At 56.7% G+C, this 22060-nt stretch overlaps 2 protein-coding genes across 2 annotated transcripts in view; both read left to right on the top strand.

Annotated features, from left to right (window-relative positions):
* The first annotated feature begins 3225 nt into the window (after window positions 1-3225).
* Window positions 3226-4812, top strand: SLC18A3 (solute carrier family 18 member A3). Its single transcript, XM_030847636.1, has one exon. It carries the CDS (start codon window positions 3226-3228, stop codon window positions 4810-4812), a length of 1587 nt encoding a protein of 528 aa, XP_030703496.1.
* Window positions 4813-9037: 4225 nt separating this feature from the next.
* CHAT (choline O-acetyltransferase) overlaps window positions 9038-22060 on the top strand; it is a 47871-nt gene continuing 34848 nt past the window's right edge. The window contains exons 1-6 of the mRNA XM_030847645.2: window positions 9038-9103; window positions 12042-12233; window positions 12897-13015; window positions 15365-15418; window positions 19166-19346; window positions 21242-21419. Of these exons, the coding sequence (XP_030703505.1) occupies window positions 9038-9103; window positions 12042-12233; window positions 12897-13015; window positions 15365-15418; window positions 19166-19346; window positions 21242-21419 (790 nt within the window). The remainder of the gene's footprint in view (window positions 9104-12041; window positions 12234-12896; window positions 13016-15364; window positions 15419-19165; window positions 19347-21241; window positions 21420-22060) is intronic.

Raw genomic sequence — 22060 nt, 5'->3', positions numbered from 1 at the left:
GAGGGTGTGGTCACTTTGCACAAAGAGCAGCAGAGGCATGGTGAGGCACAAGGAATAGGGAAGCAGCATGAGGACAACAAGACTGGTCCCCATGGCCTGGGTTTAAATTTAGGCTCTACTGCTGGAATCTCAGGCAAGTGACCCAGCTTCTCCATGCCCAACTTCCTCATCAATAAGACAGGGGAAATAGCACCTACACTGAACCAGGATTCAGTGAGAATTAAATAAAGCAGCACACACAACACCTCTGGAACAGAGATGTGCTTAATAAATGAACCTGTTTCCTGCCATAGGGGAACAGAGAACTGGAGAATTAGGCATGAGCCCAGAGATAACTTGCCTTCATGCTCAGGAACAGCCATGAATTCTGTGGGCCAGAGAGCTGGAAGAAGGGATCTGCATCTTGAAGGCCCTGGGAAAGTTTCTCTTCTCTAAGATTCCACTGTTCTTTAGCCACGAGACAGAAAACTTCTGCCTTAAATTCCAACCCCCCTCTTTCAAATCAGATAAGGCAAACAACATATGCATACATGATAATTGCTCAGTAGGTGGGAAGACTGTCCCTTTAAAAGCCTCTTAATGGGAGAGTCCGAAGGGACCAGAGGTCTCTAACTCAAAAGACCAGAGAGCGAGGCAGGTGATGTAAATTTGTGCAGCCAGCTGGAGAAAGACTGCAATGAGCTGGAGAGGGTGTGTACTGACTAACGGCCTTCAAATAAAATTTAAAATCATTATCTCGCCCAACGGAGCCCTTCTACAGCACCCATTTCCTGCTGAGAGCTGCAGCGAGTTAGGAGTCCCCTAATCCCTTACTTAACAGAGACCAAGGCTGTGACTTGCCCAAGGTCACCCAGAGCCAGGCCTGTCCCCATACTGGAACTTTTTCCCTCCCTCAGACAGAGGACAGTTTGGCCACTTCAGGGCAGGTGTTGGCAACTCCTCAAGTGGAAGTTTCTTCTCCTTCCCTGAGTGGGTGGAGAGATTGGGTAATGGGTGGCAAGGCTGCTGCCTCTCACCCTGGCGTGCTGGTCTCCATCACCTCATCCGACAGCGATCTCAGGGACAGAAGCCAACTTTCCAATGCCTTCCGGGCGTCTCACCAGCCAAGACACAGCCTGGAATGATAACGCCTGCTTAACCAGCGGGGCAAGCCAGGAAGCCAGGGCACCCCTGAAACTTTTATCTGCTGTTTACCAGACCCACAGCTGTAAAATGAAGATAAAACGACACATCTTACAGATGATAATAATAACCACAGCTGCCATTTACATTGCTCTTACTGTGTGCCAGGCACCCTAAGCAGTGGGTACTATTATCCATTTTACAGATAAAGAAACTGAGGGATAGAGAGGTGAAGTGATTCCCCCCCTTCCTCCCAGGCGCCCTAACTAGTAGGTGGCAGAGCCAGGAGCCATCTCAGTCCTCTGCCTCTGAAGCCCAAGTTCTTTCCACTGTATCAGGATGCCTCCTTCGGGGTGGGGAGCACCGTAAGGTAAGAAGCGGTGTCTAATGGTAGTTTGCTTTTGAGGCCAGAAGGATGGGAAGAATCCTCTCTGACTCTGGAAGAAAGGGACAAACTGTAATCTCAACAGCACAAATCTCCCAGCCTCCACTGCCTCAGAGCCTCTCTCCGGCCAGTCCGCAGACCAGAACATGGACTCGATGTGCCATCCATGGTCAACGCTGGGGACGCATTAGGCCCAGCGCAAAGCCAGGGCGGCTCACCTTGTCTTCTGAGAACGGGGCGTCTCAGCGGGTGTGGCCCTCTTAAGGTGAGCCCCCCTTGAGCCTCTGCTGAGAGCAAAGCTGCTGGATCCTGCCCAGGAAATGGTTTCGGCGCCCACGCGGGGTCTCTTACGGCTCCAGGCGTAGACCCCGCCACATCACTCCCTGAGCCCACCCGGGACTTGGAGGCAGCTCTGGAGATTGGAGGTGGGGGTGGGGTTGGGAAGGGGGCGGGACCTCGCAGGAGCGGAGGGAGGGCTTGGTGTAGTGCGAAGACAAGACTGCCTGGGAGGAGTTAGAACGGGGAGGGCGTGAGGAGGCGGGAAGGGAGAAGAGGCGGAGCTGCCGGACCCGGACAGTTAAAACGGAAAGGGGGCGCACTGGTTAGGAGAAGGAGGTGGGGAAAGCGGTAGGGTGGGCGGGGCAGAGCTGATATTGGGGGCCCCGGGTGGGGACGAAGCGACTTCTCCCCTCAATCCCCAGATGCTCTTACTCTGGAGTTCTCTGCTGTGACATTCTCCCGAAGGGCCGGTCGGTCGGAACCCAGTCCAGCAGTATGCGCCTCCCCTCCCCGGCGTGGAAGGGGCCAGGGGGCGGGGCCAGAGAAAGGGTTGAGGGATCTGTAGTTGGCGCCCCTCCAGTCACTGCCCCACATTCCAGCTGCGAGAACAGATGGACGTAGCCGCGGCTCACCTCGGGGACGCCTTACCCGCTGCGCGCTGAGATCCAGGCTAAGGCGGAGATCTGGAGCCCCTAGCGCCCCCCTCTCCCGCGGGGCCGGGGGAAAGCGGCCGCTGTGTGCCCCTCTCCGTGGGGAGAAGAGCGGGCGCGGACCCCACGAGTCCTAGAACTGCTGGGGCGGAGAACCCGCTTGTCGCGCGGCGCACCCATCCTCAGGGGCTTGGCCAGGACTCTTTCCGCACCGAGACCCCTTTCTGGGGCTTCCAGCCTTGGCGCATCTGGGGAGAGGACCCCCTCCCGGCAGCGCCCCGCCCCCAGCCCCCGCCCCGCCGACGTCGCATTAGCATGAGCGACGCAAGTGGCCCGGGCACCACTCGGGGGCCGAGACTCGCCGCGTCACAGCCCCGAGTGTAAAAGAAAAAAAGAGTAGGCGGCGGCGGAGGAGGCAAGAGCCGACGCGAGGGGAGGGGAGAGCGGCGGGGCGAGCGAGCCGGCGGGCGGGCGGCAGCAGCATGCCCCTCGGCCTGCTCAGGCGGCCTCTCAGCGCTGCGGGGGTGGCTCCCTGCGCGCCCGAGCCTCAGAGCGCTCAGTCTCCGGCTCCGGCGCCTTGGCACGGCCGCCTTTCCTGACCGCCCCGGAGCCCAGCGGCGGCGGGTCCCGAGCTCGGTTCCGGACAGCGGCGGCGCCTCGCCGGACAGGGTCCTTGCCTTTCCCGGCGAGCAGGGTTCCCCGAAGTTCCGCGCCCTGGTCTCTGCACTGCAGGGCGCGCGCGCCCGGCCCCGGCCGAAGCGTCCTCGGAAGAGCGGCGGGGTGCGGGTGATGGAACCCGAGGCGCCGGCGGGTCAGGCCCCGGCGGCAGCCAGCAAGCTGTCGGAGGCGGTGGGCGCGGCGCTGCAAGATCCCCGGCGGCAGCGGCGCCTGGTGCTGGTCATCGTGTGCGTGGCGCTGTTGCTGGACAACATGCTGTACATGGTCATCGTGCCCATCGTGCCCTACTACGTGCACTCGGCCAGCGAGAAGCCCACCCTGACTTCCAAAGTGTGTGTGACCACCCTGCCGCCGCCCACTCCGGCCAATGCCAGTGCAGACACGGTCAACACCTCGGAGTCCTCGACGGCCGCGATGCCGGCCAGGTCTACCGCGCAGCCCCAATACCCCACCGACAACGAGGACGTGAAGATCGGGGTGCTGTTTGCCTCCAAGGCCATCCTGCAGCTGCTGGTGAACCCCCTGAGCGGGACCTTCATCGACCGCATGAGCTATGACTTGCCGCTGCTTATGGGCCTGGGCGTACTGTTCGCCTCTACAGTGATGTTTGCCTTTGCGGAGGACTACGCGACGCTCTTCGCCGCGCGCAGCCTGCAGGGTCTCGGCTCGGCCTTCGCGGACACGTCTGGCATTGCCATGATCGCCGACAAGTATCCTGAGGAGCCGGAGCGCAGTCGTGCCCTGGGCTTGGCGTTGGCCTTCATCAGCTTCGGCAGCCTAGTGGCGCCGCCCTTCGGGGGGTTCCTCCACAAGTTCGTGGGCAAGACCGCGCCCTTTCTGGTGCTCGCCATGGTTTCGCTGCTCGACGCCCTGTTGCTGCTGGTCGTGGCCAAGCCCTTCTCCGCCGCGGCGCGGGCGCGGGCCAACCTGCCAGTGGGCACGCCTATCCACCGCCTCATGCTGGACCCCTACATCGCCGTGGTGGCAGGGGCGCTCACCACCTGCAACATCCCCCTCGCCTTTCTCGAGCCTACCATCGCCACGTGGATGGAGCACACGATGGCGGCGTCCGAGTGGGACGCAGGCATAGCCTGGCTGCCGGCCTTCGTGCCGCACGTGCTAGGCGTGTACCTCACAGTGCGACTGGCAGCGCGCTACCCCCACCTGCAGTGGCTGTACGGCGCCTTCGGGCTGGCAGTGATAGGCGCCAGCTCGTGCTTGGTGCCCGCCTGCCGCTCCTTTGCACCACTAGTGGTCTCGCTCTGCGGCCTCTGCTTCGGCATTGCGCTGGTGGACACGGCGCTGCTGCCCACGCTCGCCTTTCTTGTGGACGTGCGCCACGTCTCGGTCTATGGCAGCGTCTACGCCATTGCCGACATATCCTATTGCGTGGCCTATGCGCTCGGGCCCATAGTGGCGGGCCACATCGTGCACTCGCTTGGCTTTGAGCAGCTTAGCCTTGTTATGGGCCTGGCCAACCTGCTGTATGCGCCCGTCCTGCTGCTTCTGCGCAACGTGGGCCGCCTGAAGCGCTCCCGCTCCGAGCGCGATGTGCTGCTGGACGAGCCACCGCAGGGTCTATACGATGCTGTGCGCCTGCGGGAGCGCCCTCTGTCCGACCGGGAAGGCGCGCCTCGCAGCCCGCCAGGCCCCTTTGACGCATGTGAGGACGACTACGACTACTACACCCGCAGCTAGCAGCCCCGCTTCTCCTCCAGGCCACCCGCCCACTCCCCACCCCCGGGTCAAGGTGGCTGCTCTGTGAGCACACTGGCCAGCTCAGGCTCAGGTCCCGCCTCCTGCAGCGAGTACCCCAGCCCCTCCTCTGTCTTGATTTCCCCTGCCCGAGTCCCCTCTTTATGACCCTTTCTGTGTCCTCCTCCCTTTCCTCCAATGGGGCATGGAGCACCGAGGCACATGAACTTATGTGCTCCTGGCAAAGACGAAGAGGCGCGCGGGTCGCCACCTCGGGGCTCCCCGATGTAGAGCCGTGCCTCTGTTTGTCCTTCCTTCCGTTCCTCCCAGTGCCAACTTGGCCCGCTGTGCTGCGGTGCCTCCGGGCCGAATCAATAAACTATATCTGTACGAGACCGAGTCTCTTTACTGATGGGGTGGGCGGCCGGGCAAGGGGCCAGGGCAGAATGGGAGGGTGAGCTGGGTCTAACCCAAATCCGGGTCTCAGTCCAGCGGGCATGCAGGAAGCCTGTTGCTCTTTTGCTACCTGGAAAAAGAGATACGAAAGAAGCAAACTCAACAAGGGCTCCCACCCACAAACACCCTGGTGCCTAGGCCGGCCTCAGCCCGCGACAGCCCCTCCCTCACGCAGGCCTAGCGCAGCGCCCCAGGGCGCCGCCCGGGGGAGCCTGAGGACCCTCTCCCTCCGGGTGCGCTGGTCCCGCCCCTTGAGGACACACCCTGAGTCTAAGACAGAGCTCTTAGGCGCCCAAGCTTCCCTTCCCTTCGAGCCTGGCAACCTGTCCCGTCCAGTCTCCGAAAGGGAATAGGGGTGGAACTGTTATGGGCAGCTGAAAAAAAACCGGCCGCATTCTTAAGGGCTTGATTTCTCGAGAAGCGTGTGTGTGATTGTGTGTTCGTTAGACCACTGGACTCTATCCTACGAGGAGTGGAGGAACAGTTGTCGATGTGTCCGCTGTGTTCCAGCTATACGGGCTTGAGTCAGGGCTGGAGAGAATGATAGTGTGAGAGCTGATACCAACCCCACCCTACCCGGTCCTGAGTGCAAGCAAGCGCCCAGGGCTGCCAGAGAAGTCTCCCCACCTTGAGTGGGGGTCCCCAGAGTCCCAGACCAGCGTGTGTGCACCACTCCCAGTCCTGCAACCTGCGGCCTCCTGAAGGCTGCAGAGTCCTCGGATTCCGGCATGGAGAGGTCGCCGTGTTGGGGTACGCCTGTGTATTAGACAACGTCTGTGGGGGTCTGTACTGCTGGTGTGTGCACGTCTGTTCTGACTCTGTGTGTCTGGCTGTGTGTGTGTCTGTCTGAGCAGGGTCTCTCTTTGTGAGTCTGTCTGTGTGTGCTCGTGTGTAAGGATCTATATGGGGTGGGGGGGCGGAATGCATTGTCTGGGAGGAATGTCTGCCTCTGGCTGCGTGTCTCTAAGCATCCCCAGGTCTGTATCCTGCATATTCCCTGTAGTGCCAGCCGGGATGAGTGGGAATAGAAAAGGACCTGCAGTGATCGATAAACAGGTTGTTTTATTTATTATTATTATTATTATATTGTAAGAGGAGTTGTAATAAGGTTTGAGCCTGCCCTGGACAGTGGGGAGGGCACAGATTTACCCAGACCCAACCCTCCCCCGGGTTCTGCAGAGGCAGCCACGGCTAGGATAAAGGGGTTAGGGGAGCGCAGGGACTGGGGAAGGCTGAGCTGAGGGCGATGGGCACGGGCGGGGCCACGTTCTGCACCCCCCATCTCGGGCCTGGATTCCGCTGCCTTTGCTAGAGATCGTCCGGGAAGCCGTCAGAGCACGGGATGGGGACCGGGAGGTGGGATCCCGGAAGGCAGCGGAGTGGTGAGGCGGGGTGGGGTGGGGGACAAAGGATGGAGAGGGTGAGAGGTAGGGGTGGGGCTGGGGGGAGGGAGGAAAAGGGAGAAAGGGGAGGGAGGAGGAACAGGAGGAAAGAGGGGAGGCGACTGGCGCGGCCGGCTCGCTCGCAGCCAGTCGCGAGGCCTGGGGACCCGGCGACGTCGGAGGCTCTGCCACCGACTGAGGCGGTGGCCCCCACCCCCGCACTGCTGACGCGCCCCCGAATCCCTTCCGGCTCACATTCTAGCCCCTAGTTCTGCTGGGTGCGGTGCAGCGGCGGCCGAGGCAGCAGAGACGAGGAGAGCAGGTGAGTAGGGCTGGACTGGCGGAGCACAGCGCGGGGAGCCGGGAGCGCAGGGAGGCTCCGTCCAGGGACCGCGCCGGGGCCGGGAGGCCCCAGAACCCGCGGAGTCCTCCGAGTCCCGAAGGGCAGCGGCCGTCGGGGGACGGCCAGGAGACTGCGGGATTCTGTGGCTCTGGTGTTTCTCCACCGAGGGTGGGGGCAGGGGACGGGGAGCTGGATGGTGCGAAGTTGGGGGAAAGGGCTTGGACAGGCTTGACTGTCAGCTTCGCGGCTTCACGTGTGTGTCCACACTTCTGAACCCCCATCTGCTAAGTGCCAAGGTCTGCACTTTCCGTGCCCAGTTGGAGGGTCTGCAGGTCTCACTCCAACCCCCTGAAGTGCTGGCATGCACCTGCCTCTCTCCGACTCTCTCGCGGAGGCGGGAGATGGGGTGCAGGCGTGGGCGCAAGTGGCAAGTATAAGCCGGGTGACAGGTAGCCCCTGGAGCACGCGGGCAGCCTGTGGTGCCCGGGCTGAGCTGGGCTTCGGCTTCCAGGGCAAAGCAGAGCCCCCTCCAGGCAGGCTTCAGAAGCCAGGCTGGTGGGAGTGTGGAGTGGAGGGCACCAAACTGACAAAGAAAGATAGCGACACAAATACACCCTTTAGGCGCCAGCCCAAGGGCCAGTGAGGAAGAGCAGCTGGCCGACAGGAACAAAGCCCTCCCATGTGGCACCCATGAAACCATCCTACTTCAATCTCCTGTGCCTCTCTGAGACGTGGGGTCTCTGAGGCTTGACTAGTATCTTCCCGCTATGGGCTGGCTGGGGGCCAGAGCAAGAGCAGGTATTGGCTGCATTGTCTATAGGGCCCTTACCACCTTGCCCTTGCCCTACTCACCCCCTCAAAACTCCCGTGGCTCTGGGGTCGACTCTCATCTGGACGCCGTTGCTTCTGCTTTGCAGTGGGTAGTGGCAGCCCCTGTGCTACACGGCGCTCGCCGGTCTGGGGACCACCTAGTCCCGAGTGCTGGGGGCACAGTGCCCGCAAGGACTCTCCCTTCTCTGCCCAGCGCTACCAGGCAACCCCAGGCCCCTCCACCCCTGGACCGGGATTACCTATCTTTCTGGATGCTGTGTCTTAGGGTCAGCCGTGCCTTGCACCCAGCCCCCCTCTCCCACTGTGTCTGCCTGGGGGTAGAAGGGGCTAAGTCTTAGCTTTAGGCTCTTGGGAGAGAATAGGGGATGGATGAGTGGAAAGCATGGGTGGGTGCTCATCCTTATGCAGGCTTAGGGTTAGAGGTTGGGCCCTGAGGGTAGAGGTTGGGCCCCAGTAACCTTAAAAACTGGCTTTTGCCCCTCTTGGCCTGGCTCACTTCTACTGTACCTTCAGAATTAATCCACCTCCTTACAGGCCTATTCAGGGGACCCCTAGGGGCCTGGGCTGCCTAACTTCCCTGTACCATCTCCCTCCGCATTCTCATGCCACCTACACTGGCAGCCAGCCGACCAGAGACTGCCTAAGTCACAGCGCATCCAGCAGGGTCCTCCCTGCCTTGGCCACAGGCCAGTCTCTGATAAGCCTCGAGCGTCTCCTGGAGCCCAGAGCCTTAGAGGAGCTTGTATTCATTCGTGTGCGCGTGCATTCCTTGTGCTCAGCTACCCAACACTGATTTTACTCCATGCCAGGCACAGGGCTACGGCTCAGAGGTGAAGCACTGAACACGGCAGCTGTAGTCTTGCCCTGGAGAAGCTCACAGTCTAGTGGGAAAGAGAGGTTTTAATCTGCAAAGCACATATCTATCGGGTCCCAGGCAGGAACAACGCAAGTGCTCTGCCAGTGACCCCTCATGGATCTGGAATGAGAGGACACTGTGATCAGTGTGTGGACTGGTCTGGAGGTCAGGAGTTTGGGACCAGGCCCACAAGGAGGGCTGTGAACACTACTGCCCAGCTCTGGCCTCCTCACAGGGCAGAGGCAGGGTACCAGGCTATGGGAAGTGAAGGGTCCGGTCTAGGCGGCTCTTGTATTGATGCCTCTCTGCTTCTCGGTCCCCAGGTCCACACCTCTGCTTCCCCAATCAGGAGTCACCAAGATGCCCATCCTCGAAAAAACACCCCCTAAGATGGCAGCAAAAAGTCCCAGCAGTGAGGAGGAGCCTGTAAGTGACGTTTGGATCCCTCTCTCCCCACTCACAAATTCTTGCTTCCAGAACAGTCCTGAGAGGGACTGACCCCCAACTTTTGCCTGGCCCCTAGCCCTGTGCTCTCCTGGGCAGGAGGCCCAGGCTGCAGCCCTGCCCCAAGTTTGCTGAGGAGCCCGGGGAGGCCTGGACGGGCTGGGAGTGGCGTCAGGGAATACTGAGGGAATGCTGACAGCCACACTTCCTAACCTCCAAGGCCAGGGAGAGCCCTTGACCTGAGCCGGGCACTCTTTTTTCTCTCAGGGCCTCCCCTCTCTCCAAGTTCCACCTCCAACGGCTGTGAGCCCAGTGGAACTGCCTTAGGATGAGGCCGAATTCCCTACTCTAAGCCTTGTCACATCCCAGCCCCAGGTGCTGTCAGCCCTGGAGCCTTAAACGCCGTCTTCCCCACTGGTTTGAGACAATGCCACCCTTCCCTGGGCAGGCATCCTCCTTCCCCACCACACTCAACCCACCTTCCAGAGTGATAGAGCGACACATCTGATCTTCAGGCTGTTGCACATGGCGGTTCCTGTCTTCTTGACACCTCTTTACCCCAACCCTAACCCCAGGGCTTCATTTGAAAACCTGATCAGAACTTTCTGGCTTCTCCTCATGAAGTTGCTCACCACATTGTCCAGACAAACAGCCTGACAAACACCTCTGTTGTTGCCTCTGGTCCGTGGCACGTCCCTCCCTTTGGACTGTGGCTGCCTTGAGAGCAGGCTCTGTATCTCCATTGTCCCTGAGACCAGCCCAGAAATGTGAGCCCTGGCTCACATAAATTGCCCAGACATGTTTATTGATCTAAGACCCCAGGGCCCAAAGACCCTCATTTGTACAAGTTCCTGCCTCTGTACCCAGGCAAGGCCAGAAGCCCACGAGAGTCTGGGAAGAGCCCCAAGGGGCTGAGACATCTGTGCAGAGATTTCCTGCTTCACTCCTTCTTACCCATCACTGATCCCCCATGACCCAGGCTGAGTCACTGTCAGAGCTCCAAAGAAGGGTAGCCTGTTTCTAGCAGGGGCTCTAGCCAGATCTGCTGGCACTCTTGGCCAAGCCACCAGCTGCACTGCGCTTTCTGTAGATGCTTCCCCACTCACCCACCACACAGACCCCCAAGACCCCAAGAGAAGGAAGAGGGAACTAGAGCAGCTTGGTGGGGAGGCTGGACCTGGCTCTCTGGGAGTGCGCGGAGCAACCTGGAATGCTGCGCGGACCCATCCTCAAGGGTTACCCAGGGCAGGAGCAGCCCGTAGTTGGCACTGACACCGTCCTCCCTCCCCCTAGGGCAGTGAACTCTAGAGACAGGTAGAGCCCCTTCCCTCATCAGCGCACGCGCTCCGGTTCACTCACACTTGGGGTCCTCACACTTGGGGTCTGCCTGCCCAGAGCTCCCGGGGATGCGGGTGGGGGTCCGCTTCAGTCCCTGCAGCAGCAGGAGCGGAGCACAGGTAAGCATTCAATGGACCCCCTTCACTCCACAGCCTGGCCGGGGTGGAAATTCACTGACCCCACCACCCCACAGAGGAGAGACCCCTGAAAAGAAGGCAGCCCACCATGGGCCAGCTTTGTAAAGTTTAAGTAGTAGCAAGAAGAGTCCTGGTTTCCGATTGTGACCAGCTAAGTGAGGAAGAGGGAAAAGGATGGATGGAAAAGGGAGCAAGGGAGAGAACGCCCAAGGAAGAAGGAGCAGAAGGGCTGTCGGTGGGGGTGGGTGTGGTGATGGCGGGGACTGATTTCAGGTCCTGGCTCTGCCACAGAATGGCTGGATGACTTTGGACTAGCCTCTTCACCCTCTGGTCCTCAGTTTCCTCATCTGAAAATGGGACAAAAATTCCTTCCCAGGCTAAGCCATAACACTGTTGAACGCACACAAGATCCCAGGGTGACAGAGCTCGTAAACTGAGAAGCCCAGATCAGGAGGACATGGGTGGCGAGTTCTACTTAGATTCTTGAGACACTTTGGGGGCCCCCAGGTATTACGGGTTTTCTCTTAGGAATCCATCTGGAGGGATAAGGATAGTAATATCATAACGTTTTATGATGTGCCTAATTGGGGCCAGTTGCTTCTCTTATTTAATTCTCTCTGTGCCCCTCTCACATAGGAATTGTTATTTATGTCCTAGGAATGAGGAAGCTGAGGTTTGGAGAGATTAAGAGTGGAAAAACTTCCAGTGCATTTCCCCCCTACCTGCGCCCCATACCCACAAGGAGCTAAATGCCCCTCCCTGTGCTTCATAACTGGGAGGGATTTAATAAGGAGACCAGTGCATGAGTCACCTTCCCAGGAAATATCATGCAGAATTCTGGTCATTAGGGCAAGCAGCGAACTATACCTCACACCACCTTTCAACTGTCCAGATCTCTCCATTAAAGTCACACCCTTTGGGTCCGGAGATCAACTGGATTGTGGAGCCCCAGCTGGGAACAAGTCCTAAATTAAGAGTGGCCAGCAGTCAATATCAATAACAGGACCGTTTCATCTTACACTCATTCTTTATGGTTTGTAGGCACTTTCATATTCGTGATCTCTTTGATCTTATGAGAGATAGAGGTTATTACTTCTGTTTTACAGGGTAGGAAACTGAGGCACAGAGGTAGGGGCGATTTGCTCAAGATCACACAGGTGGTCAGCAGCAGGGTTGGGGCATGAACCCATGTCTGTCTGGTGTCAGCCTCAAGGTCTTTTCCTCTGCACTTTATCCCCTCCTAGAGACCAGGATGGGGCGTGGGAGAAAGCTAACAGGAGCTTCCTAAGTTCACAATTCTGCTGAGCTGAGCCCTGGAAACAGATGAGTCCCAGGATAGGGAACAAAGATGGGGCAGATTGAAATAGACACAGGGGATCAATTTGGGGACAGGCATGGGCCACACATGAGAAGAGGAACCAAAGCCTGTGATCCTTCTCTTCCAGGGGCTGCCCAAACTCCCCGTGCCCCCGCTGCAGCAGACCCTGGCCACCTACCTGCGGTGCATGCAGCATCTGGTGCCTGAGGAGCAATTCAGGAGGAGCCAGGCCATTGTGCAGCGGTTTGGGGCTCCTGGTGGCCTCGGTGAGACCCTGCAGCAGAAGCTTCTGGAACGGCGGGAGAAGACAGCCAACTGGGTAAGAGCTGCTGGGAGGGGGCAAACAAGGAACCCATGGGTCAGGGGGCAGAAAGCAGTCATGGAGACAGAGGGATCTGGATGAGGGGCAGGTAGGTGACAAAGATGGGGCAGATGGAGGGACAGGCATGGGGGAGACAACAGAGCGATAGTGAGGAGCAAGGGTGAAGGACAGACAAGATGGGGTTGGGGACAGAGAGGGGACAGATGGGGATAAGGATGGGGGACAGACAGGGACAGAGATGGGGGCAGTTGGGGGACAGAAATGGGGGGCAGATGAGTAACAGGGATGGGAGCAGTAGAGGATAGCGTGAGGTCAGGGGAGCAGAGAGGGGTGAAAGGCAGGAATGAGACACTCATAAGAAAGGACAGGGGGCATGGATGAAGCAGTAAACAACCAGGATGAACACTGGGATGGAAGAAAGGAGATAGTGTGGGACAAAGCTGAAGGACAGGCCTGGTAGACGGGGAGCACACAGGCCCTAGCCCGTAAATGGGGCTCAGCGAATGTTTGTGGAATGAATGAATGAATGAAAAAAGTACATGATCTACTGAAGGGTCCCCATTTTCCCCTGGGGCTGCCAGGATGGGACTGGTGCGCTCCACAGGCGAGATGTGTGTGGCCATTGGGGGTAATGGCACCCTTCCCCACCCTCCCTGGCAGGTGTCTGAGTACTGGCTGAATGACATGTATCTCAATAACCGACTGGCCCTGCCTGTCAACTCCAGCCCAGCTGTGATCTTTGCCCGGCAGCACTTCCAAGATACCAGTGACCAGCTAAGGTGAGGCCCCCGTGACCCTGGGCTCACAGCTTGGCAGTCTGCCTGGAGGAGGGGGCCTGGCACCAGCACCAGGAAGGAGAGGTTGAAACTCGTGCCTCGGCTGAGCTTTCTGAGGCCGAATGGCCCTGAGACAGTGGCATCCAGGCCATGGTGTCAGAAGGGGGTTAGGCAAGTGGCACGTGGGTAACAAACACAGGGTCTTCCTCAGAATGTATCTATTTGGGGTGGGGTGGGGAGGTCACGGGCCCCCAGGTGTTCCCATGGCAGTCTGGGCCTGGTTGAGGCCCTGGGAGGAAGCCTGTAGCCTCTGATCCTGCCAGCACTTGAGGCTGGGGCTTCTTACTGGGACCCACGGCCCCAGGCTATCTCAGAGGGCCTCTGCAGCCCTGCAGCCCCCAGCTCTGGACAGAGGCTCTGAGGGAGTGGAAATGTTTCTTCCCGCCAGCCACTGCCAGAGTCTCTGCCATCTGCTGCAATTTCAGAGCTCACTGAGCCCCTGGAACAGCCTCTGGGCCCACTGATGACAACGGAGGGGCCGTTTACGCAAGGGTCGGGTCGGGAGGAAGGGTCTCTCTGCCAGAGTCTCTCAGAGCCAAACCCAGGTCTCTGGCCTCAAGACCCAAAAGTGGCACAGCATGGGGACAGTTCAGAGGGAGGAAAAAAAAAACAAGAGGCAGGGCCCACCTTGGCCTCTGAGCAGGGCTCAACTATGCTGGAAGACCCCTGCCCCCCTCCTTCTTCACCAAGACCAGCTCGGCCAACCTGCTGGCCGGGGGCCGTCTTCCCCCTTTCCCTGCAGCCAGGCCTTCCCTGGGCAGAAGGAAGTGTGTGGATGGATGAACAGCTTCCGGAAACAGTTCTCAAAATTGCATCGAAGGGGGCGTTTTCCTCCTGATGCAATTAAGCCAGGCTCATCATCCATGGGCCGTTAAGATGACAGAGTCCTTTAAGGAACCTCCATACTGTTCTCCATAGTGGCTGCACCAATTCACATTCCCACCAGCAGTGCAAGAGGGTTCCCTTAAAAAACTACAAATAGAACTACCATACGACCCAGCAATCCCACTACTGGGCATATACCCTGAGAAAACCATCATTCAAAAAGAGTCATGTACCAAGATGTTCATTGCAGCTCTATTTACAATAGCCAGGACATGGAAACAACCTAAGTGTCCATCATCAGATGAATGGATAAAGAAGATGTGGCACATATATACAATGGAATATTACTCAGCCGTAAAAAGAAACAAAATTGAGCTATTTGTAATGAGGTGGATAGACCTAGAGTCTGTCATACAGAGTGAAGTTAGAATGAGAAAGACAAATACCGTATGCTAACACATATATATGGGATTTAAGGGAAAAAAAAGTCATGAAGAACCTAGGGGTAAGACAGGAATAAAGACACAGACCTACTGGAGAATGGACTTGAGGATATGGAGAGGGGGAAGGGTGAGCTGTGACAAAGTGAGAGAGTGGCATGGACATATATACACTACCAAACGTAAAATAGATAGCTAGTGGGAAGTAGCTGCATAGCACAGGGAGATCAGCTCGGTGCTTTGTGTCCACCTAGAGGGGTGGGATAGGGACGGTGGGAGGGAGGGAGACGTAAGAGGGAAGAGATATGGGAACATATGTATATGTATAACTGATTCACTTTGTTATAAAGCAGAAACTAACACACCATTGTAAAGCAATTATACTCTAATAAAGATTAAAAAAAAAAAAGATGACAGGGGCCCGTGGTAAGGTTGTCTGGTGCCTTTTTTCCCCACGCCAGCACCCACTTTCCTTTTCATTAGCATTAAGGGGACCAAATGACTGACTTTCCCCAGGAGATTGGATTTCCCAGAACCCCAGGGTTTTGGCCCAGTCCAGCCCCAGCACAGGCCTTCACCTGGAAGAACCCCATCCCTCACCGTCCAACCCCCTCTTGCCTGCTCTGTGGCCTCTCCTGGCTTCCTCTCCCTCCTCCTCCTCCTCTTCAGTCACCTTCCAGTTTCCTCTCCTCCCCCCCAGTTCTCTTCTCAGGACCATTTTTAATCCAAAGGTTTGTGAAGGACCAACAGCATGGGGGTAGGGGCGGGGCAGCAGGAACCCCACCTGATTAGTGTACCATCAAGGCCAGACATCTGGTGGGTGGTCCATGAGTTTGGGAGAGACTGAGTGGAGGTGGGAGGGAGGGGCAGAGGGAGGTGGAGAGAGAAGTAAGAAGGAATGAAGGAAGAAGGGAGGGAGGGAGGAAGGGAGCTGAAGGATGGAGGGAGGGAGGGAGCTGAAGGATGGAGCGAGGGAGGGAGCCTGGGCCCTGGAGAGGAAATACTAAGGCCTCATCTCTCTCTGCAGGTTTGCAGCCAACCTCATCTCCGGTGTGCTCAGCTACAAGGCCCTGCTGGACAGGTAGGACAGAGCCCAGCCTGAGAAGGGTAGTACCCTGTTCTGGCACAGTCTGTTGACCCATCTGTCTCCCTACCACACTAGCCAAGGAGCTCCCAGAGGGCAGAGAACTTGCCTTTTTCCAGCTCTGTGTTCTGGGCTCCCATCACAGAGCAAACAGCCCCCTTGAACTTCCTGAGCATCAGAATGACCTTTACCCCAGCTGGCCTAGCCATTCATGGTTACTGTGCCCGGGGTAAGCACGATCCCTCCTTGATCTCTTTAAAATGCCCCCCTCCCTCCATACGTCTTATATATACACATGCCATGATTCAGCGTGTCAGGAATATAGAGAGCATATCAAAAGGTGGGGAAGGAAAAGTTGTTGGAGCGCGGTGATGGTGAGTTCAGCCTTGTTACTCACTACGTGAAAGGAATGGGCTCCCCACTCTGAGCCTGTTTCCTCAACCCTATCAAACTTGAGAAATGGGTGAGCTGACTCAGTGGACCCAAAGGTGTCCTGACAGATGGAGAGAGCTGCATAAGCACAGTGGATCATCACTGATTTTAGGAGGAAAGTCCCTTTTCCAGCCAAGCACCAGGTGCCCAGGAGCAGCAGAGGGAGTGAGAGGGCGTGGGGGACCCCATGAGAGGGTCTCAGAGTCCCCAGAGGCAGGAAATATAAGGGCATCAGATGCTGGAAAGAAAGAAGGGTCCAAAGCAATGTCCGTTGCACAGACGGGGAAGCTGAGGCTCAGAGAGGTTAAGGGTCTTGTCCGTGGTCACACAACCAGGAGGTGGCAGAGTGAGGAAGGCACAGGGGCAAACTTCACTTTCTCTTTAACTTGATCCAACTGAGTCTTACCCAGAATTGTGGGAGAGGCTTAGACCTACAGCCCCTCCAGGGTAGGGCTGTTTCCTCTGGAGAGGAGGGGGCAGGCCCCCAGACCCAAAGTGCAGAGTAGCTCAGGGCTTGGGCCTTGGGGTCAGCAGACCTGAGTCTGAATTCTGACACCCACAACACAGGACGTGTCGATCTTGGGTGAGTAATCACTCCTAGCTATATACCCCTGTCTGTCAAATGGAAATAATAATAGTAGCAGCCTCTTGGGGCTGCTGCAACTGTCCTATGAGATGATGCCTTCAAAGCTTTCAGCCCTAAGTTAGGCACACAGCAGGCTCTTCATGCATTTCTGAACCAAACGCTCCTAGACTTCTGTCTGCTCACTCCTCTCCGTACCATTCCCTCGCTGGGTCACCAGACCTTCCTGCTACTGTTACTCGTGGTGTTTTTTTGGTGTCTCTCTTCCTCGCTGGGAGAGCTCTGCCATCCCCCAGAACTCAGTGCTACTGACACTCAACTCTCTGATTTCAGAGAGCTTCATCCCTTACCTTGTCCAGCTGGACAGCAGAGGAGGAAGGGCACCACCCACGACCTTGTACCCTTCCATCGCTGACAGTCTAGACCCCAGACTCCCACGTGTGTGTGCGTGCGCTTGTGCGCATGCATGTGGGCACACTCACACAGACATGCATACCTGTACATATCCAAGTGAAGATTCCCACATCTGATCACCGTAAATGTCATAAGGCTGGAAATTTATGCCATTGCCCAAGCGCCTGTTTTAGACGCTCCATTTACTCATTTATTCATTTGCTCACTTTGCAAATTGATGTTGGGAAGGTGAAGGGAAATAAGGCCCCATTCCTGTCTTCGAAATGTTCTCAGACCGTTTGGCAAGACAGACACCTCAACAGCACAGAATACAGCTGTGTCGGTCCCCATGAGCCCCACACTCCAATATCTGACCCCCTGACATCCCCACCAGGGCACCTCCCGGTCATTGCAAGCTGAGTCATCCCCAGTGGGCCCTTGGGGTCCCTCCCCACACCCCAGCTGGACCCTTACCTTGTCCTGCCATCTCAGTAAATGCACCACACACCCCTAGTGGTGAATCCAGGACCCTAGAAATCACCTGAGGTGTCTTTCTCCCTCGCCTGCTCATCTAGTCCAAGTGCAGGTGCATCACTCTCCCTCCAGAACCCATTCCCATGCCTCCCTTCCCCTCCTCCCACCACCCTCCCCAGGCCCATCACCTTCCCAGCAGCCCACAGCCTCCTTCCTGGTTCTTCCTTTGACCCACTTCCACCCATTCTCCACACAGAACCAGGGCCATTACAGAAGCAAAACAGATCAAATCCTGCCCCTGAAAGCTCTCACCTTCTGGGGCTTTCACTGCCCCAAGAATGAAACGGTACCACCTTTCCACTGCCAAGGAGACTCACAAGTCTCCCCACCTCTTTACTCAGTTTCAATGCACTGGCTTCCTTTCACCTTGGACGAGTGTTCCTCAAATGATCTATGGTGAAGGACCAATATATTCTTTTAATTTAGTAAAGTGTTTGTAAAACACCGCAGAAATGAATTAGCAGAAAAATGGCCCAAAGGTACAAAATACGACACCATTTGTTTTATCGTTAGATTCAACACACACAAACGTCCTCTGTCAGCCTGTTACAAGTTTCTGAAAGCTTCTGGAGTCCCACACTCACCCTGTCGTGAGCTGGTTGTTACAGTTCAGTTCGACACCCACAGTCGGAGCAGCAGGGCCGTGGGACACTCCACCCAGCACACCTCCTGCCTGCTTCTTACCCTCAGGGCTCAGCTCACAGGTCTGGTCCACAGTGAGGCTGTCCCTGGTCGCTCCTTCTGCCCCAGCAGTCACTGTCTCATCACCCTGTCTCACTACCTGCTTGCTGTCTTTGCCCCACTACGTACCCCAGACCTGCGCCCCATTAGAACAGGAAACTCAGGTCTTGTTTGCAGCTATATGCCCAGATGCTGGTGCCTGGCCCCGGCGAGTGCTCAGTCACATTTGTTGGCTGAAGGGGTGGAAGGAAGGAAGGAGGAAGGAGGGAAGGAAGAAAGGAAAGAAGGAAGGAAGGGAAGGAGGGAGGAGAGAAAGAGACAGAAAGAGAGAGAAGAAAAAGGAGGAAGAGGAAGAGGAAAAGGAAGGGAAGGCAGAAGGGGGAGAGGAGGAGGAGACAGAAGGAGGGAAGACAGGGCAAGAGAGAAAGTGAGAGGGAAGGAGGAGGAGAAAAAAGGAGGGAAGAAAGTACACGAGACACGCTGAGACCACAGGAGAAAGAGAACTTTCCACCTTGAACTCAGAGGAGGTTTCTAGAAGAGGTGATGAAGGAGTAGGCTCTAAAAAGAGTAGAGGGGGGCTTCCCAGGTGGCGCAGCGGTTGAGAGTCCGCCTGCCGATGCAGGGGACGCGGGTTCGTGCCCCGGTCCGGGAAGATCCCACATGCCGCGGAGCGGCTGGGCCCGTGAGCCATGGCCACTGAGCCTGCGCGTCCGGAGCCTGTGCTCCGCAACGGGAGAGGCCACAACAGTGAGAGGCCCGTGTACCGCAAAAAAAAAAAAAAAAAAAAAGAGTAGAGGAAGTTTTCTAAATACATTAGTTGAGAGCAGGAGTGAGGGTGAAAGTGTGCCAAGCAGAGCAGCAGAAGCAAAGGCCCAGAGGGCTGAGATGGCCAGATCCGCACCTGTGCATATGCAGCATGAGGCCGGGGCAAGGCAGACTAATGGAGGCCGGAGAACACCCCGAGGGGCTCCACGGGGCACTCCACTGCTTTAGAAAGTGGCAAATCGAGCTCTTTGACAGCCATCGTCATGCAGTTCTGGTGTTTCTGCTCCACTTTGCCTAATCAGGTTAGAGTAGAATCAACTCTGATTCCCTGCCTCCCTCCCCTCCCTCCCCTCCAGCCACTCCATCCCCACTGACTGTGCCAAGGGCCAGCTGTCAGGGCAGCAGCTCTGTATGAAGCAGTACTACGGGCTCTTCTCCTCCTACCGGCTCCCTGGCCACACCCAGGACACGCTGGTGGCCCAGAAGAGCAGTGTCATGCCAGAGCCTGAGCACGTCATCGTGGCCTGCTGCGACCAGGTAGGCGGCCCCTTGCTGCTGCAGCCTCTCAGGCTTGGGGAGGGGTGCACGTGTGTTCATCCATTCCTGCTTCTCCAAGGGTGTTCCACCCCCTCCCGGAGTCACACGGTGAGCTGGGGCAGGGTGGCCCCAAAGTGGGGTGTCTTGAGTCCTGGTCAGTCCCATTTCTCTCCGCTGGTTGGATTTTAAGAACGAGGAGAGTCATCAATTGAGAATGCCTTCAGTGGGTTCCCATTTCAGTCCTGACCAGCCAGGTCAGGTTCAAAGAACCGCCTGGACGGACTGAGAGTCGTTAATGAGACCCAGCATGTCCTTAGCCCTTCCACATGCAGTCACCCAGGCTGTGGCCTTCCTGGAGACCACATACAGACAGACAGACAGCTTACAGACTGACTGTCAGGACTTCCATGTCCAGACCATAGGCTTGGCACTTCCGTTCATCCCATCTGATACTATGATGGCCCTGCAGAGGGGACCTTGGAATCTCCATTTGACAGATGAGGAAACGAGACTTAGGTTAAGTGGCTTGTCCAAGGGTGAGAAGTCCTCCTAGGTCTGCCAGTGTCACAAGCCCACAAGGTCCTCAGACTGGGTTCCAGGGAACAAAAAAGAGTCCATGGGGGCCCAGGGGACAGGGCGAGCACGAGGACTTCTGACAACAGACAGTATATTCTATATATTGAGGCTCCACATAAATATTCCATCTGACTAAAAGCTGTTTTGTTTTCTGTCAAAACCCAAGTGTGACACCCACCCTGGGGACTCCCCTGGTATGTTCTACAGTGTTTTCTTCTTGGGCTTATCTGACATTTTCAGTCTAAGCCGGGAGCCCTAAAGTCTGCCATCGGAGGATGGCCGTTCCCAGGTTCGAAGCCCACCTGACGCCTGGCCGGCCACAAAACGAGGACCTTTCTCCATCTTCGTTCAAAAGTCAAACCCAGAATTTCCCAGCGCCCACGCACCCTAGCGTCCACCCCTTCCAGAAACGCTCTCAGGCTCCCACCCTGAGCCAGGCCACCTGTATGCTGTCCAGCGTGTGGGACCAGGCACTCACGTCAACCAGCTAACAAGCGTTCTTGACCTGGGGCTGGGAATAAAACCCTTTACAATGCCCGAGGCTCTAGCTTCAAAACTGCTGAACCACAGCTCACAAGACTTACACACAGAGCACACGCAGGTGCACATGTATCTGTGTACACGTACGCGTAGAGCATTTTGTGTGTTGTGTCTCCATTTTAACCTTCCTCTGCATATTATTCGCTGACTTGCTTTTTTCTCCACTCACCAGTGTGTTTGAGATCTATCCCCGTAGCTGTACCTAGAGCTAGTTCGTTCCCTTTAACTGCTGGATAGTCATGCACTGGATGAGTACACCACAATTTACTTAACCATTCCCCTGCTGGAGGACATTTGGGCTCTCTGTACCGCTTTCCTGTTGCAAACAGGCTGATATGCACATTCCTTTATATGTCTTTCCGGGCACAAGAGTATACGTTTCTCTAAGCCTTAGGCTAGAGTATGTATTTATAAGAACAACTGCTGGATTATAGGGCATGCACATTTTCAGTTTTGATTGACACAGCCCTCCAACAGCAGTTGTATCCGTTTCTACTCAATTCCCCACAAACATAATGGTTTTATGTAATCTAGGAACTACAGAAACAAGCTTTCTTCAGTAAGTTTAATCTGACCTTCTTTGATTTGGGGCAGTTTGGAGTCCAGCACAGTCAGCAGTGTTGGGCTGGTCCCCACATTATGACTCTTCAGAACCATCACATACCTTGGGAACCAGGGGCCCGAGCATCCCCGCCCTGCCCCCACGCGGAGGCTCAGGGAGGGCCCGACGCCTTGGGCTGACCGCCCTGAGTGACGTCTTTGACCTGTTTCCCCCACAGTTCTTTGTCTTGGATGTTGTGATTAATTTCCGCCGTCTCAGTGAGGGGGATCTGTTCACTCAGTTGAGAAAGATAGTCAGAATGGCTTCCAACGAGGATGAACGCTTACCTCCAATCGGCCTGCTGACGTCAGACGGGAGGAGCGAGTGGGCTGAGGCCAGGACGGTCCTCGTGAAAGGTTAGCAGCAGTGCCCAGTGCGTCTCCACGCTCATCTCATCCTCACACCCATCGGCTCCCCTCCCTCCAGGGTCGGGCGCCATGCCTCATCCTCATTTACCATAGCACGGGGAGCTCAGGCCTCCCTCCAGCCCAGGACCGATGGCATGTCCTACTGCCAGCCGAGGTGCCTTGAAACTGAAGGCACATTTTGTGCCCTTGTGATTCATCTGACAGCGTGCTAGCTTTCTGGGTGAGGCTGACTAGCCCTGGAATCTGAGGATGTCCAGGAATATTGAGGGAGGGAAGGTTATGAGCTGGATGAAGGCCAGCTGCAATGAAGCAGTTGTGTTTTACTGGTGGGCAGGGATGGTACTCATTTCAAGAGTCTGAGTCACTGGGAGAGCTGTCAGGTGGGGATCTGGGATGGAGCCCACCTCTGGGAGGGTGGTTGGCTGCCTCCTTCCTGTGATTTCACGGTCCCGGAACTCTTCACCTTCAAGCTGACCTTATCCTTCAGGCTGCTGCTCTTATGAAAGTTTCTGAGCGTTCCCATCAGAAATCCAGGAAGAGCCTTAAAATTTTCAGATCATCCTTCTGGAAACGACTTTTCAAACCCAAAGCGAGCCCTATTCCCAGAAACCGGATGGAGAGCCTTCCTT

This window comes from Globicephala melas, chromosome 16 (assembly GCF_963455315.2).
Source record: "Globicephala melas chromosome 16, mGloMel1.2, whole genome shotgun sequence".
NCBI classification, from domain to species: Eukaryota; Metazoa; Chordata; class Mammalia; order Artiodactyla; family Delphinidae; genus Globicephala; species Globicephala melas.
Note: the sequence above shows the minus strand (reverse complement) of the source record. Positions and strands in the feature narration are given on the sequence as shown.